This window comes from Saimiri boliviensis, chromosome 3, assembly GCF_048565385.1.
Source record: "Saimiri boliviensis isolate mSaiBol1 chromosome 3, mSaiBol1.pri, whole genome shotgun sequence".
In the NCBI taxonomy this organism is placed as follows: domain Eukaryota; kingdom Metazoa; phylum Chordata; class Mammalia; order Primates; family Cebidae; genus Saimiri; species Saimiri boliviensis.
This window is the reverse complement of record NC_133451.1, coordinates 8,590,632-8,608,104: the sequence shown is the minus strand read 5'-3', so window position 1 is coordinate 8,608,104 and position 17,473 is coordinate 8,590,632. Positions and strand designations below refer to the sequence as shown.

General features: G+C 41.5%; 1 protein-coding gene across 4 annotated transcripts in view; it reads right to left on the bottom strand.

Annotated features, from left to right (window-relative positions):
• Nucleotides 1-181: 181 nt before the first annotated feature.
• TMEM128 (transmembrane protein 128) overlaps nucleotides 182-17,473 on the bottom strand; it is an 18,606-nt gene continuing 1,314 nt past the window's right edge. For 3 of the 4 annotated variants that reach the window (XM_074395887.1, XM_010345288.3, XM_074395889.1), the window contains exons 2-5: nucleotides 16,599-16,740; nucleotides 11,523-11,681; nucleotides 9,037-9,145; nucleotides 6,807-7,489 (exon numbers count right to left, since the gene is read on the bottom strand). In XM_074395887.1, the coding sequence (XP_074251988.1) occupies nucleotides 9,046-9,145; nucleotides 11,523-11,681; nucleotides 16,599-16,740 (401 nt within the window). In that variant the 3' untranslated portion in view covers nucleotides 6,807-7,489; nucleotides 9,037-9,045. Of the gene's footprint in view, nucleotides 4,842-6,806; nucleotides 7,490-9,036; nucleotides 9,146-11,522; nucleotides 11,682-16,598; nucleotides 16,741-17,473 lie in introns of those variants that run through there. The other variant, XM_074395888.1, reaches the window with a different exon arrangement.

The following is a 17,473-nucleotide window of genomic DNA, read 5'->3' as shown; positions in this document are numbered from 1 at the left end:
TAACAATTTGTAGATTTAAAAAATTGTGAAGAGAGTGGATTTTAAGAAATCTCACCACAAAAAATAAGTATGCAAAGTAATGCATATATTAATGAGCTCAATCTAGCCATTCCACATGTACCTTGGACTTCAAAATTTGGAAAAATTAAAAATAAACATATAAACAACTTTATTTATCAACATAAGCACTATCAAGTTCAAGATACTTCTGTAAATCATGATATAGCCATTTAGCCCATCCCTAAGGAACTAAGTTCCTGAGAATTCAGCCATGTCAATGTAGTCTTTTAGACATTATTAACTGAAGAAAAAAAGGGTACCCTTTACAGATTTTTTAAGATTAGGAAACAAAAATAAGTTAGGAGGAGCCAAATCATGACTGTAGTGATTTCCCATCAAAATTCTCCCAAAATTGCCTTTGTTTGATGAGAGGAATAAGCAGGAGCATTGCCATGGTGGAGGAGGACTCTGGTGAAGCTTTCCCAAGAGTTTTTTGCTAAAGCTTTGGCTAATTTTCTCAAAAACCTCTCATAATAAGCAGATGTTACCATTCTTTTGCCCTCTAGAAAAGTCAGCAAGATAAGCACCTGGAGCCCCCAAATACTGTTGCCATGACCTGTGCTCTTGATTGGTCTGCTTTTGCTTTGACTGACCCACTTCCACCCTTGGTAGCCATTGCTCTGATTGTGCTTGGTCTTCAGGATAGTACTAGGAAATCCATGTTTCATAACCTGTTGCAGATTTTTGAACAAATGCTTCAGGATCTTGATTCCACTTGTTTCAAATTTCCATTGAAAGCTCTGCTGTTGTTTGCAGCTGATCTGGGAACAACAGCTTTGGTTAAGTGGAAAATTTGCCTTCAGTCAGAATTGTGTAACCTGAACCAACTGAGACATCTATGACACTGACTATTGCTTCTACTATTATTAACTGTTGTTAATCATCAGTCCTCTTTGATTACTAAACAAGATTAATTTTTTCCTCAAAAATTCATGTGTAGGGCTTCATCTTCAACATCATCTCACACCTTCTCAAAACAAGTTATTCATTTGTAAGCTGTTGATTTCTTTGGGGCATTGTTCCCATAAACTTTTCATGAAGCATAAATGATTTCATCATTTTTCACCCAAGCTTCACAATAAATTGATGTTTATTTTTGCTTCCATTTTAGCAGAATTCGTGGTCTCTTTTCAAACTGATGTCTTACCTTTCTTAGTGTCTCAAACTAGATCCTATTCAGACATGTTATAACAAGTTAGTACAAGTTTTACTTGGGGCAGAAAGATTTTGAAATCCATGCATAGTTCATAATATACATTTTTCATGAACTTCTTAAAGACCCCTCATTTTTCTTTTGAAGTAATGTTAGATTTATGGGAGATTTGCAAAGATAGTACAGAGCATTCCTGTTAGCATCTTCATTCACCTAATTTCCCCTGATGTCTTACACACCACAGTACACTTGTCAAAATGAAGAAATTAACACTGATAGACATTGAATCTGCCAGGACCTGGATCTTGGACTTCTAGCCTTGAATGTTGAGAAATACATTTCTGTTGCCGATAAGCCACCTAGTCTGTGGTATTTTGTTACAGCAGCCAAAATGGACTAAGACACTTGAACAGTTGAGGTAACTAAAAGCTGAGGCTGGAATCATCTGAAATTTCTTTACTGACATTCTGGTGCCCGGGAATAGGAAAACACAAAGGCTGAGCTCAGCTGGGACTGGGGACCAGAGCACCTACACATGGCCTCCTTATGTGGCTTGAGCCTCTACAACCTTGTCTCCAGGCTTTGAGACAGAGAGGAACCCAGAAGGGAATCTAGGGAGAACAAGCATTCCAAGAGAGCTATGCAGAAATTGCATGGCCTTTGTGACCTAGCCTTCCAAGCCACACAGCATCGATTCTAGCATACTTTATCAGTGAAAGCAGTCATAAGTCCATCCCATTCAAGGGAGGAAGACAAACAGTCCCTTCTCAATGGGAGGCATCACAAAAATTCAGGGCACTCTTTTAAAACCATCATAGCAGATTCTGCACCCAGCGCTAGTATTAAGCAAGCTGAGCCTTGCCTAGAGAACTTCTATGTTGCTGAATCCACGCACAGTCTCCATTCCTGCCACCAGGTACTTTGTACAATGGCCAATGGAGCAAGCACTGGATGGCTGGGAAAAGAGGCTGACAGACACCCACAGAACAAGCCACTTTGCCCACCTCCTCTATACGGTGTGGCCATTGGTGACCATTCACATGAGATGAAAATCTCCACACTCTGTATCCATTCTTCATCTGTATTATCCATATCCATTCTTCATCCAATATTCATATGGATATTCATCTATATCCCTCTTCTCCCAATCTTGTCACCAATCTTCCAGTTATTTTCTTTTCAAGTTACCAACCATCCAGCCAAATTGCTAGCCTGTTAGCAACCACCCATGAGACAGTGGAGATTTATACTCAGGATGTCCCTTAATCCAGACACAGAGGACAACCAAATGCACAACTCAACATTCTGCTCACTGGAAGGGTTTCCTTCACCACTGTCCCTCAGGGCCACCACTGGGACAGACTGCATTGCTGCAGCTGTCTACTTTGGGTTGGTGCCATCACAGCATGCAGAAGCACCTGCAGCTCAGCCTGAGCTTTTCCTCCTCATTCATGAGAAACTCCCATAGGACCATCGATGTGGATGGGGAAAGAATGCAGTGCAGCAGGAATTGGTCTCAAAGGAGTCTGAACCACCTTCATGTGCAACTTACTTATGGTTTCCAAACCTGCTCAGATTCAGTGTCATCTGCCCCATTTCTACTTAATAATACAGTGCTGCTGTGCAGGCCTAACTTCATGGTTTGGTGGATCAGATAATATCCAGCTCATGATGGAAAGCTCAGGTTCTGTGGTCACTTGTCCTAAGTTAGGTGTTCAGTCTCAACCAGGGCCCAGTAGCAAATAAATTTTTTTCTCAAAAAATTGGCAACTAAAGGACTTGCTACTTCCTGTTCATCAGATCCAATTATAGAACATCACCAATGTAGTGGACCGGTATGACGCTGTGTACAACATCAGGACAATCAAGATCTATATTATGGCACATAACAAAGAGGCTGACCAGCCCTGAAGCGGGACTGTGAAGACATACTGTTCACTCTGCCTGGTAAAAGTGAAACTGGCACAGCCTCTACTATTATGAGACCCTATCATTAAGTTCCTACAAGGGAGCCCAGTTCTACAACCACATTCGCACCTCAGCTCCACCCTACAGCGACACTAGTTACCCGCTCAGTGATGCTTGCCCTTACTCATTTCTTATTTCTTGATAAATGGAATCTTTCGGGCTCTTCCGAAGAACCTGGTGGATAGGTTTTCTAGCCTAATACAGTAAACCCATTTGAACACGTCTACTCCCTCAGAAACTCTTGGATCTCTTCCTCTACAAGCTGTCACAACAATCTTGACATCTCATTTCTTTAATATGGGCCATTACTTTTTCCACGTATGCAAGAGTTGTTAACAGCAGTGGATTAGAATCATCTCTTGAAGCCCTTACAAGGGTATTGAATCCTATGTCGTAAGTTTTGACAACTCTCGCTTATCCAACTTTGTATTCAGCCTGTAATCCAGCACCACCAGGATCTACTCCCAGACATGCTCTCCTGATTCACAGCAGTGCAGGTCCTGAGCACCTTTGCCACATAATCCTTCTCTCTACTTGGCAGGCCAGCCAGTAAAGTGATGACTCCAGTAAAGTGATACCAATATTTGCCCCAGGATATTGGTTGGATGGGCAGGAAGGAATATGGGGACACATGCTGAGGAGGGGAAGCTTTGCTTGGTGGCTTCCTACATCCTCTGAGGCCTCTGCATTATCTTGACCTCGTGTCTATCTTCCAGTAAGGGAAAGCGGTCCCTTTCCGCAGGCCCAAAGGGTTCTGAGGAATCTAAGACATAAGGTTCTCAAGTGTATTTAAATAAATACCCCCATTCCAGTTAAGGCCATAATCCTTCCCTGACTTTGCATAGGAGGTTTTCCTAGACTGAGAATTCAGCCTTCTCTGATACTCTGCCAATCTTATAAGTTCTGTGCCTATTCTTCAGCTGTGTCAACCCTGCAGCTCCAGGACATGAAAGTGTCTTTAAAAGCTACCAAGAATATCTCCTACGTCTTAGGCTTTGTGAATTGTTCTGGTAGAAACACCACCAGCTCAGTCTTAAAGGGGTACAGACAGTATACAATGAAGAGTCCTCTGGACCTCACACCTTTTATGAGCAGGAAGCAGGTTGGAAGGATACTCCACTCCAAAGTCAGTTTTCTTAGTTAAAACAAAAAACAAAGGATGATTCAGAGGATGACACAGAACCCAGAGCCAAGAGCTTTGACACATTTCTAGGAAGCTGTACTGATCCTTAGTCAAGATAGGGGGCCATGTGTCCAGTTGCATTTCAGAATTGCTGTAGACTGAAGCATCCCTTTCTGAATGGGAATGTTGACTGCGATTCCCTTTTTGTCCCACCGCTGTATGATCAGTGTGGATGGCTGGTAACTTGACTTTAAAAATGTTTAGAGGCTGAGTGTGGAGGTTCACGCCTGTAATCCTAGCACTTTGAGAGGTCAGGGCAGGCGGATTGCTTGAGCTCAGGAGTCCAAGATCAGCTTGGGTAACATAGTGAAATCCTGTCTCTACAAAAAATACAAAACATTAGCTGGGTGTGGTGGCACATGTCTGTAGTCCCAGCTACTTGGGAGGCCGAGGTGGGAGGATGGCTTAAATACAGGAGGTTGAGGTTGCAGTGAGCTTAGATGGCACCACCGCACTGCAGCCTGGGTGACAAAGACCCTGTCTCAAAAAAAAAAAAAAAAAAAAAAAAAAAAAAATTAGATTAAAAGGACTCAACACCTGAAGAACCTCATGTGATAAGATCCTGGACCTCAAGCCTGAGCCCGATACTGTAATGAGATGAAACTTTTGGAGAAATCTTGGGGGATAAGTTACTTTTGCATGTGGAAGGAATATTTTGTGGCCAAAGATCAAACTGTGACAATTTTAAAACATGGTCCAAAATTCTTTGACATTATATGCCATCTTTAGGATAGTGGGAAGTCATTTCCTGTCACCCCTATTACCTAGTCCCTTAGCCCTTCCTCCAAAAACTGTCCTACTTACTGTCCTTGTTGGATTCCTGTCCAATGTGTTTTTTTGCTGAATGGTCAGAGACCATTTTCTAGTAGCATAAAACCAAATACAGCCAGGAACTTTAAAGTCCTGTTTCAAATCCTCTCCCAAACCAGGTCCCAGACACAGATTTCAGCTAAGTTCCAATCTGGTTTTTACCCTAGTGAGCCAAGATTCAGTTATCTTTTTTTTTTTTTTTCTTCCAGTTATCTATCTTCCTTGCCAATCCTAGTGTCCCAGCTTCTTCCAAGATGTCTCTACCCGACTAACTAGGGTAGTAGGATAGTTCTTGATCCAGGATGCACATTACAACCACTTGAGGAACTCTTCAAACAATACGGACAGTTTTGCCTACAAATTCAATAGAACTTCTAAGCCCTGGGTGTGTAATACAGGTTGAAAACATGATCTTGACACTGTCAAAGCCAGGGTACACACTTTATCTCCAACTTTCATTTTAACTCAATATAGCTTTTCATTACTCTTACAAGTAGGTGCTCCTCCTGTCAGTTTAGAAGCAATAGTAAGATTGCCTGACACCATTTTTATTTACATAATAGTTATAATAAAAGGGAAGGACCTTAGCTGAGTATGGTGGCTCATGCTTGTAATCCCAGCTACTCAGGAGGCTGAGGTGGGAGGACTGCTTGAGCCCAGGAGTGTGAGTATACAGTGAGCTATGAAGGTGCCACTGTACTCCAGCTTGAGTGACAGCAAGACTCCATTTCTTAAATTAAAAATTAAAAAAAAAACACATAAATAACTTGCATAAGAATTATTTAACAGGAATCAATCATACTCTTGTTTAAACATATTTATTAAAATGTCTCTTTTTGGCCAGGTGCAGTGACTCACGTCTATAATCCCAGAATTTTGGGAGGCCAGGAGTTCCAGACCAGTGTGGACAACATGGCAAAACCTAACTCTACTAAAAATACAAATAATTAGCCAGGCATACTGGCGCACTTGTAATCTTAGCTATTCAGGAAAGCTAAGGCAGGAGAATTACTTGAACCTGGGAGGCGAAGACTGCAGTGAGCCGAGATCGTGCCACTGCCCTCCAGCCTGGGTAGCAGAGCGAGACTCCTGTCTCAAAGTCTCTTTTTTATTCTCACTTCACAGCTGAAAAAAAGATTACAGGTTGACCGCCTGTTCTCTGAAATGCTTGGGACCAGAAGTGTTTTAGATTTTGGAATATTTGCATTATACTCCAAAACCCAAAACCCAATGCTCCAATGAGCATTTCCTTTGAGTGTCATGTCAGCAGTCAAAAAGGTTCAGATTTTGGAGCATTTTGAATTTTGGATTTTGAGATTAGGGATACTAAACCTGTACTGCTAAAGACCTTGCAGCTAGTAAACGGCAGGGTATGATCTGAACCAGACACATGTGGTGCTTCCATCAGGCCGTTGCCGGAAGTCACTTTACTGAGAAAGCAATCAGCATCAGGCATGTGCTGTCACAATGCTTGTGCTGTTTAAATTCAATGTAGACATATCTGCATTTGAAAATGCAAGTACTGTCTTTATAAGGCCTTTGAAGACCAGAGTGATTTCTACAGTTAACTCAAAGTGCTAATAGCTAAAAAGCAGAAGTTATTCCAAAGTTTGCATGAACAAAACTCACAAGAAAGTTATAAAAATATTTTATTTAAATGGCACAGAAAAAAATATATATACTTAAAATGATTAAACATTCACATTAGGAAATTCTAAAAACTCAATAATTTACACAATGATAAAATCTAAAGTGATGAAAAAACATAAAATGCTTTCATTTGGTCCTGTTACCTAACAAAACTACCATAAACACGAGATTACAGCAATTACTGAAGCTGGTTAAAGGCACATGACAACATAATTCCTTTATACACATTCGGCCATTTTAGACATCCTTGTCTAAATCCCTCAAATGGAAGAGTGAACAATTTATTTAAAATATTAAGAGTGCATTATGCACCTATAATGAAACCACTTTCTCCAAAGAATCAACCAGATTAACATTGCAAAATAGTATTTCTATATCACTGACTTCTGAAAATTTTAATAATTTAAGAATATGCAAGTGAAATATAATTTATTCTGGTTTCCCAGGAAACCACTTCATAGTTGCAAAAACACAGTGTAGCTTTTCTGTTAGGGTCTGTCATGCTTTCAGCTAGCTGGATGTTTAATCATTCACTTCACATTGACATGTACAGTCAGGCACAGTGGCATGGGCCTGTAGTCCCAACTACTTTGAAGGCTGAGGCAGGAGGATCACTTGATCCTAGGAGTTCAAGGCCAGCCTGGGCAACATAGAAGACCCTGTCTCTTAAAAAAAAAAAAGTATATGTCCTTAAATCTGAAAGAAAACCAGCATTCATGTACCAAATAAAACATTATATCTTAAACTATTGCATTTAACACTAAAAAGCAGAGTTCACTCTGCTGAGCGAACTCTATCTCCATTACCAATTATAAATTCATGTAAGAGTAAGAGCTCCCAGACATCTGTAAAATCTCAAACCTGAAGAGTTAAAGACTTCACAACATGAGAAGGGGAGGGGTGGGTGATGGGGTCGGGTGAGGAAGTGTTCTGAGATGTGCGGGATTCCTCCGGGCCCAGAGGTGCTGGTGGCACCACGTGTGTACAGGAAAGAAGGGTCTCCCATGAGGGCTCCCAGTGATCCCAAGACACAGCAAGATGCATGGAGACTGGAGACACTGGTATGGGCAGGGATGTGCTAGCAACTATGTTCAGACTGCTAACAGTGAGACTACATCCATTTCTTCTTCACTTGGTTACCACTGACTTTTCTTTAACATCCCACAGGGAGAATACACTGTTTGTTAGCAGAAATGTCAGTTTTCATTAGCTCCTTGAAAATTTAGTGTACTAACTTTTATTTCCATGGGCCTCAGTTTCCACATCTGTAAACTGCTGTATAAAGCAGATTTCCTGCAAGTTCTGATGTAAGTGACCTGACAGGAGGCACTATCTTTGTCCTTTTCACCATGCCCCTAAGCATCTGGAGTATTCTCAATATATACTTATTTAATAACAGAATTTTCTGACACTCAGATAACAGCCTCCACTGTGTAAGGCAGCAGATCTCAGGATGGGGTGATGTGTGGGGAGGCAGAAATTCTATAAATAACATCAAACAAAAGCTGATTGTGTCATCCAACACATTTTTATGAGGAATCCAGGACAGTTAGAAGATGGCAGAATTTTTTTCCCAATTGGGTAAAACTGTCCATTCTTCCTGTATTCCCATTTCTTCAGAATGATCTAGTCAACAGTCATTTAAGTTGACAGAAATTAATATAATTTCAATATAAAATAGTCTAATGTATGAATTTAACTATATTGAAAGGTACAATCCTGTCCTTATGAGGTCTTTGAAAGGCAGGGTACTTTCTCTAAAAAGTAGTCACTTAGAATCAACTTTTACAAAAGAAAAGAGTCTCAGCCCCCACCCCTCCAGCCTGGGCAACATGGGGAGACTGTTTCCACAAAAAAAATTTTTAAATTAGCCAAGCATGGTAGCACATGTTTGTAATACCAGCTACTTAGGAAGCTGAGGTGGGAGGATCGTTTGAGCCCCCAGGTGGTCAAGGCTGCAGTGAGCTGTGATCATGCCACTGTACTCTAATCTGGACAACAGAGTGAGACCCAGTCTCAAAAACCAAAGGAGTCTCAGTCCCTTCTATCTCAGAGTTCAACAGATGGACAATTCTAGTGTGGACAACTCTGGTGTCAACATGACTGAAAATAATTTACAAATAGTCTGTTACAGCTCCAAACACTGAAAATTGTCATAAAAGACATGTTTCAAACGAGTTTATTATCAGAAAAACCATTCCAGATATCTTACCTTCAGAAATCATCCAAGGAGTGAGATAAACATTACAACCCCCATAAACTGGGTAAACAACAACAACGGAGTGAAAAATGACCACACGTGCCATAAAGCAATGTTGAAGCTGAAAAGAACAAAAACAGTTGACAACTCTAATATACATAAATATATTTCATTCTAGAATCTAGATTTAAAGAATTCAAAGTGGAAAAGTTCATCCAGTCAGGAACTTTCTATATGTATCTGTATTTCTCACCTATGTGACTTAGCCAATGTTGGAAAGGAAAACTCCAGATATACAATCACAATTTCTTCAAGAAGGCCCTGGAACTGGACTGAAGGTCTCCTAAGAGGAGTTGACATGGCTTCAGAGAAACTTAAGTCTCTTAGTTCCTGCACCTGAACAAGAATTTAAATGGCTACAGCCCGTTTTCATGACATCACACACTAAATTATCATGGTAAAAAAGACCAAAGTATTTTCTTAAAAACCGAATGAAAGGGCCTGACGCGGTGGCTCACACCTGTGATCCCAGCACTTTGGGAGGCTGAAGGTGGATCACGAGGTCAGGAGATGGAGACCATCCTGGCTAATTCAGTGAAGCCTCGTTTCTACTAAAAAACAATACAAAAAATTAGCTGGGCACGGTGGCACGCGCCTGTGGTCCCAACTACTCAGGAGGCTGAGTGAAGTAGGAGGATCACTTAAGCCTGAGAAGTCGAGGCTGCAGTGAGCTGTGACTGCGCCACTGCACTTTAGCTTGGGTGACAGAGTGAGACCCTGTCTCAAAAAAAAAAAAAAAAAAAAAAACTCCAATTGATATAAAGAGAGAAAAAACTAAGAGCTACATACAACATGAGAAAAGTAGTTTTCTCTCTGGTTGAATTACAGGATGTACTTCCTTTGTGTTTTTCTGTAATTTACACATTTTTTTCCCTCAATGAACAAGTATTACTTTTATAAACCCAAAAAACCCTGTATTTTTCAACTTATGAAGAAGGATAGTCATTGTGGCATTGCTTGAGTACAAACATAACTAAGTCCAACAACAGAAAACAGGTTAAATAAATCATGATATGTCCATTTTATGAAAACTACACAACTGTTTAAAAGAATGAGACACATCTCTATGTACCATATGGAAGAATCCAAAACTATAAGGATCCACTGAAAAATAAAAGAAAAAAATGATGAACAACCACTTTGGAAAGCAGTTTGGCATGATTTAATGAAGTCAAAGGTATGCATACCCTATGATCCAAAAATTTTACCCCTTGGGGTATACACACACACACACACACACACACACGCACATGTGTATACATATGTATATGTGTGTGTGTGTGTGTGTGTGTGTGTGTGTGTACCCTAAGGGGTAAAATTATGTATATGTGTGTGTGTGTGTATGTGTGTGTATGTGTGTGTGTAGGTATACCCACACCTCTACACCCAAAAGAAATGTGTGCACTGTGCTACAAGAGCCATGTATAAGGATGTTCTTCATAGCATCTTTCATAGTAATCCCAAATTGGAAAAAATCTAAACACAATCAACAACGGAAAAGAGGGCCAGGCACGGTGGCTCACGCCTGTAATCTCAACACTTTGGGAGGCCAAGGAGGGCAGATCATGAGGCCAGGAGATCGAGACCACCCTGGTCAACACAGTGAAACCCCATCTCTACTAAAAATACAAAAATTAGCTGGGTGTGGTGGTGTGTGCCTGTAATCCCAGCTACTTTGGGAGGCTGAGGCAGGAGAATCACTTGAACCAGGGAGTCAGATGTTGCAGTGAGCCGAGATTGCGCCACGGCACTCCAGCCTGGCAACAGAGTAAGACTGTCTCAAACAAAACAAAACAATGGAAAAGAGAAATTGGGATTCAGTTATACAATGGAATACTAAACAGCAACGAAGATGAGTAAACAGGCAACAATATGAAAGAATTGCACATAATGCTGCACGTGGGCAGCTACGTGTGAAAGAACACACCCTGTATGAATCTATTTCTATAAAGTTCAGAAACATAGATGAAGCAAAAATAGAATACTTCATGGAAGCAAAGCAAGAGTTACCATGAAGGTGAAGGCAGTATTTGTTCACCTGTGGCAGGACGGAAGGTGGAGGAACTGGGAGGGAGAATAAAGGGGGTTCACAGTGTGCTGGCTCCATTTACACCAATGCTCACTTCATGTGAGTTCATCCACTAATTCATTTTAGTTTTTTCCACTTGTCTACATGTATTGTATGTCATAATAAAAAAGATTTAAAAAGCAATATGTAGACTATGTAGAGAATGTCACCATTTGTGCTTTAAATAACTAGGTCCATAAATAGAAGGGGAAAGAGATACTAATGAAAAGGCAACTAGGGAGCAGGAATGACCAGGAGACTATTTTTCTGTTGTATTTTTTTTTCTTTCAAAGTTTAGACCAAGTATATCACTATCTGATCAAAACAAAAATTGTTTTTCATTCCCGTTAGTCATTCAAAGTTAACTTACCAAATTCCTGCTGCAATAAAGGCGGCAGTGGTAATGGGAATCAGGGCTGGATACTTGACATCATATTCTCCAATTCCACAATACCACTCCAGGTAGACTATGCAGTAAAACGCAATTGATAAGCTAATAAGCAACAAGGCACTGCCACAGAGAAACCAGCTGCGGAGATAAAAACAGTAAGAGGGCTGACAGCACTTAATGAATCATCGGATGTCTTAAATGTTTTTATCAACAGCTGAAAAATCTATTTTTTGTTGTTGTTGTTTGAGACCAAGTTTTGCTCTTGTTGCCCAGGCTGGAGTGCAATGGCATGATCTTGGCTCACAGCAACCTCTGCCTCCCGGGTTCAAGCAATTCTCCTGCCTCAGCCTCCCTAGTAGCTGGGATTACAGGCACCCGCCACCATGCCCAGCTACTTTTGTATTTTTAGTAGAGACAGGGTTTCTCCGTGTTGGTCAGGCTGGTCTTGAACTCCCAACATCAGGTGATATGCCCGCCATGGCCTGCCAAAGTGCTGGGATTACAGGAGTGGGCCACCGCACCCAGCCATGAAATCTATTTCCAAGAAGTATGTCAAGTGGTACAAAGGGACCCAGGCTTTCAGAAAGTCTCAATCCATGGGAGACAGGGGTGAGAAAAAGAGACACACGACTCAGGAAAGGATGAAAAGTAAGACTTGAAATACATGCATTTATATACACTCTTATCAACCAACCAACCAAGGGAAAAGCCTGGTCACAGTAACGCATTTTCTTTAAAAATACAAGGAAGAGGCCAAGCACGGTGGCTCATACCTGTAATCCCAGCACTCTGAAAGGCCAAGGCAGGTGGATCACCTGAGGTCGGGAGTTCAAGACCAGCCTGACCAACATGGAGAAATCCCATCTCTACTGAAAATACAAAATTAGCCAGGTGTGGTGGTGCATGCCTGTAATCCCAGCTACTCCAGGGGCTGAGGCAGGATAATCACTCGAACCCAGGAGGTAGTGGTTGCAGAGAGCCAAGATCACACCATTGCAATCTAGCCTGGGAAACAAAAGCAAAACTCCGTCTCAGAAAACTAAAACGAAAACTAAAAATACAAGGAAGACAGTGGCTTTCTGGCTGTTTCTGAAGTTTCGAGTGTGACAGTATTACAGAAGTTTATCAGTGGGAAACTTAATTTCTCTAAGTTAAGTGGACTTTCTTGGAATACCGAAAGACAACCTGGAAGATCAATAATTCCAATTTTCTCTCATAAAATATTTCTAAATGAAATCTTCCCATTTAGAAAATCTGCTACCCACCGTCTCATCCTCAATGGTAATGCCTTTTTATTCCCTTCCAATTCCACCTATGATCTGATTCAGCCAGTGTGAGGCAACCTAGACAACCCCTCCCTTCCACCCCAGCTGGACTGGGGACCGAAGTCCCTTTCCCTTTCTCCCAACTCAACCCAATACCCCACCAGCATCTGCTTCTCTATGGGGAAAAGCCTGACAGTCCACGTTAGAGAGAGAGAACAGATGGCTACAACAGTTAAGTTACAAAGTCACAACGTGAACCGCCAATAATGGCAAGGTTCTGGATTCCATGAAGGCTTTTTGTGAGGATGCAATTCTGAGATTCAGAGTTTTGAGAGGCAGTATAGTGAAGGGATTACGAGCACAGCCTTTGCTGTATGGATTTGAATCTCAGCTTGAGCAAGACTAGTTTTGTGACTCTAGGCAATTTCCTAACCTCCCTGTGTTTCAGAAATACTGACAGTACTTAACTCAGAATAGCTGTGAGAATTACATCAGGTAGTCAGCAAAATGCTTCTCACAGCTAACCCTAAATCACAATCACTATTATTCCACTCATCCATATTCCACAATCATTATTTTCCAAAGCAAAGAAAAAAATCTGGCTCTAATTGTATGTATAAACCACAGATATGCATGCAGTATGTAAGCAAATATATAGTTTATCTGTGGTATTAAAATTCCACATTCCACAGGGACGATTAGGAAAAACATGTCTAAAAAGACTTCTTAGTGGTGATGATAAAAGGTTGAAGAGTACATGCTGGTGAAGGACATAAGAAAACTTAAAAAGCTACCTGAACAAAATATAATGCCATCAGTCAGTGGTCCTCAAGTCTGGCTTTATATCACAGTCACCTTGCACCTTTCTAAGAGAAACTACCTAGTCCCGGTTTACACAATTCTCAGTCTGAGCATCTGGGATTTTAATTTTACTTTTTGCTTTTAACTCCACAGTTGATTTTGATGCACACAAGCAGAGTTTTTTAAACTGTGATTTTTTTTAAAGCATCAGTGTTTTGTTTTTAATACGAACCTGCTCATCTATCTTTGAACAATATAAAAAACCTTAAGGCCTCAAGCTTCTGAACCTAGGCTACAGCCAGGGGAAAAAGAAATTACCTCAGGTGTCAGAGAATGAGCCTTTTTGCCATTTTCAAAAAGCAGAACTCAGCCGGCACTGTCTTTTATGCAGCCTTCTCATTTCATGGCTGCTCAACACCCCCTAACTCCCTTTAATGAGTCCTTCCCAAGAAAACAATGTGACTCAACATTCTCAGCCTTTGAGAATGCATTATGCCTTTTTCTCTCTAAGATGACACCTTTTTGAGGAAGATCTATGACTTCTACTTTCTTTCCAACACCCACAGCCCTGGTCCCAGTGTCTGCGTTGTGGCTTTGCCACTCAGCAGCTGTGTGGTCCCAGGCACTCCAGTGAACTACTGCAGTTGCCCCCACACATCTTATGTGTGATCATTTCTTACTCTGCCATTTCTTTAAACTTCTAAAAATACCCAATATAAGCACACAAAGAAGTTCTCTCACATCTCCTAACACCTCAAAAACGTCTCAGACCCAAGACTGACCTGGACTAGATACCCCTCCAAGATGCTCCCATAGTACCCTGTGCCCTTCACTTACAGAGCACACACCATGAGGCCTGGTAACTTGTCTGCTGCAGACTAGGAGCTGTTGGAGAGCTAGAAATGCACCTTCCATGTGTTTGGCTCCCACAGCCAAACACATCTCAGGTTCCATAAAGTAACTGATGAAGGAAAGAGCAGCTGCTATTGGTGTTGGTTAAAGCACCCATCCCTTCCAGCCAGGTGCCGTGGCTCACACCTATAATCCCAGTACTTTGGGAACCTAAGGTGGGAGGATCACTTCAGCCCAGAAGTTTGACACCGGCCTAGGAAACATGAAGAGACCTCGTCTCTACAAAAAATAAACAAAATTAGGAAGCATGGGGGTGTGCACCTATAGTCCTAGCTACTTGGGAGGCTGAAGTGACAGGATCACTTGAGCCTGGGAAGTCAAGGCTGCAGACAGCCATGATCACACCACTACACTCCAGCCTGGGTGACAGAGTGGAGCAAGGCCCTGTCTCAACGTCAAAAATAAAGTATCCATCTCTGTCTTCCCAGCCCAAGTTCTAAGAGCAATGACTGAGTCAAGCTGATGAAGATTAAATGTCCATTATACTGATGCAGCTGTGGGAAGAATATGGCTTTGGTGAGTGGTGACAAGCAATTCCTAATACTGAGACCCAGAAACAGACAGGCCTACTCACTGGGTTGCAGGTCACAGTGAAAACCTAGAGACCTTTTCCTGTGAGGGCTGCCTCTGTGAAATGACACCATGGGAAGGCAGACCAGACTCCGCGCTTCCTATGGGCAGCCGCTGTGCAGAAGAAGGTGCTGAGCTACCTTTGTCCACTTCTTCATCACACAGTCAGTCAGTCACGCCACATCCCACAAAGGAGTGACTTGGAAGGGCAGAAGATGGGAGTGTTTAGGGAACGTTTCTCTGCTGACAGTTTAAATAAACTCCCCTCTGCCTACTTTCCCCTGAAGGCTTGTTCCCTCTGGCTTGACAGTCTCCCAGAAGTCACTGCTCCTCCTCAAGGCCCTTGAGAAATCATGTGTCCTACCATGATACCAGGGGACCACAATCCTGTCTGCATCTTCCTAGCCCCACTGATACTTCCAAAGTATTACTCTTGATCCTAAGCACACCAGCCCTCCCAGTGCCAGCTCTGATGCTCACCAACATCCCTCCCCCTTCTATTATCTGAGGGTCCAAGACCCTCTGAAACCAACCCTGAGACCTGATTCTCACTGGCCATAGTTCTCGATCCTTCTTCTCAGTACTCTTTTTTCTGAGACAGAGTCTTGCTCTGTCACCCAGGCTGGAGTGCAGTGGTGCAATCTTGGCTCACTGCAACATCTGCCTCCCGGGTTCAAGCAATTCTCCTGCCTCAGACTCCTGAGTAGCTGGGATTACAGGTGTGTGCCACCAGGCCTGGCTAATTTTTGTATTTTTAGTAGAGACGGGGTTTCACCATGTTAGTCAGCCTGGTCTTGGACTCCTGATCTTGTGATCTGCCCACCTTGGCCTCCCAAAGTGCTGGGATTACAAGCACAAGCCACCACACCCAGCCCTTCCCAGTACTCTTATACTTGGTCTTCATGAAGACCTTCAGTCATTCTCCCACCTTTTTTCCTTAAATGGATTAGGTCTTTCTTAAATCTTCCTCATCCTACAACGTATTTATTTGCACATAAATAATTTTCAGTTCTCTTCAACTCTACTGTGTATGCCCAGAGCACAAACCCTCTTATTGGTTTTACTTTTTCCAGCTTTACTGAGGTATAATTGACAAATTAAAATTGTATACATTCAAGGTGTACAATGTGATGACTTGATATATATATACACTGAAATGATTACTACAAACAAGTTAATTATCACACTCATCACCTCAAATAGTTACCACTGGTGGGGCAACATGGGGAGGAAACAAGACATACTCTTAGAAAAACTTCAAGTATACAATAGAGCATTAACGATAGTCACTATACTGTATGGACATTAGATCCCTGGACCTTCTTCATCTTATAACAAAAATATGTACGCTTTGACCCCCATCTCATATTCATCTTTGTATCACCAGCACCTCCAACACAGGACCTGGCAGACAGTAGATGCTTACTGTTTGAAGAATTCAACTGACAAAACATAACACAAAAAAACATACATATGTTTAATTTATGAAGCAATGAAGTTTTCTTACCTGCTAGTGTGAAAGCTTTCTTTAAGGGTTTTAAAGAAGTCAGCATAATAGGTCACAACAATGGATGCCAAAATCCAGAATCCAGAATGGATATTAAGTCTTGGAAGAGGTTTCTCCTTTTTCTCAACAGCTGTAGAGGTTTCTGCAAATAAGGGAGATTTCAACTTAAGTTACCACAATTTTGTGAAGAAAAATTACACTTAATTTAAGCCAAATAAAATCACTTCTTAGAGCTTAGAATCAGAGTCTCTTCCATTATAAAAATCCTCTGTCAAACCCTTGAGATAAGTTTATATTTACAAAAAATAATTAATCAGAACCCACTATAAAATATAGTCAATACTGCCAATTTATTTTCTCTAAATATATTTTGAAATCAAATTTACATTTTCATAGTTTTTCTGAAATAATGCCACCTGGAAATGTAAGAATTGTAGTATGTTTCACATTTCTTCTAGGAAGGTAATTAGTCTTACTAATTAGGAAAAACACCAAAGGCAAATGTTAGCGCATGAAATGGACTTGTGATCTTCCAAGAACACTTTTATAATTATTATTATTTTTTTTTTTGAGTAGGAGTCTCACTCTGTCACCTAGGCTGGGGTGCAATGGCGCAATCTCAGCTCACTGCAACCTCCACCTCCCAGGTTCAAGCAATTCTCCCGCCTCAGCCTCCCAAGTAGCTGGAATTATAGATGCCCGCCACCACGCCCAGCTAATTTCTGTACTTCTAGTTCAGACGGAGTTTCACCATGTTAGCTAGGCTAGTCTGGAACTCCTGACCTCGTGATCCGCCCGCCTCAGCCTCCCAAAGTGCTGGGATTACAGGTGTGAGACACCACGCCCAGCCTATAAGTAAATATTTTAATTACTTT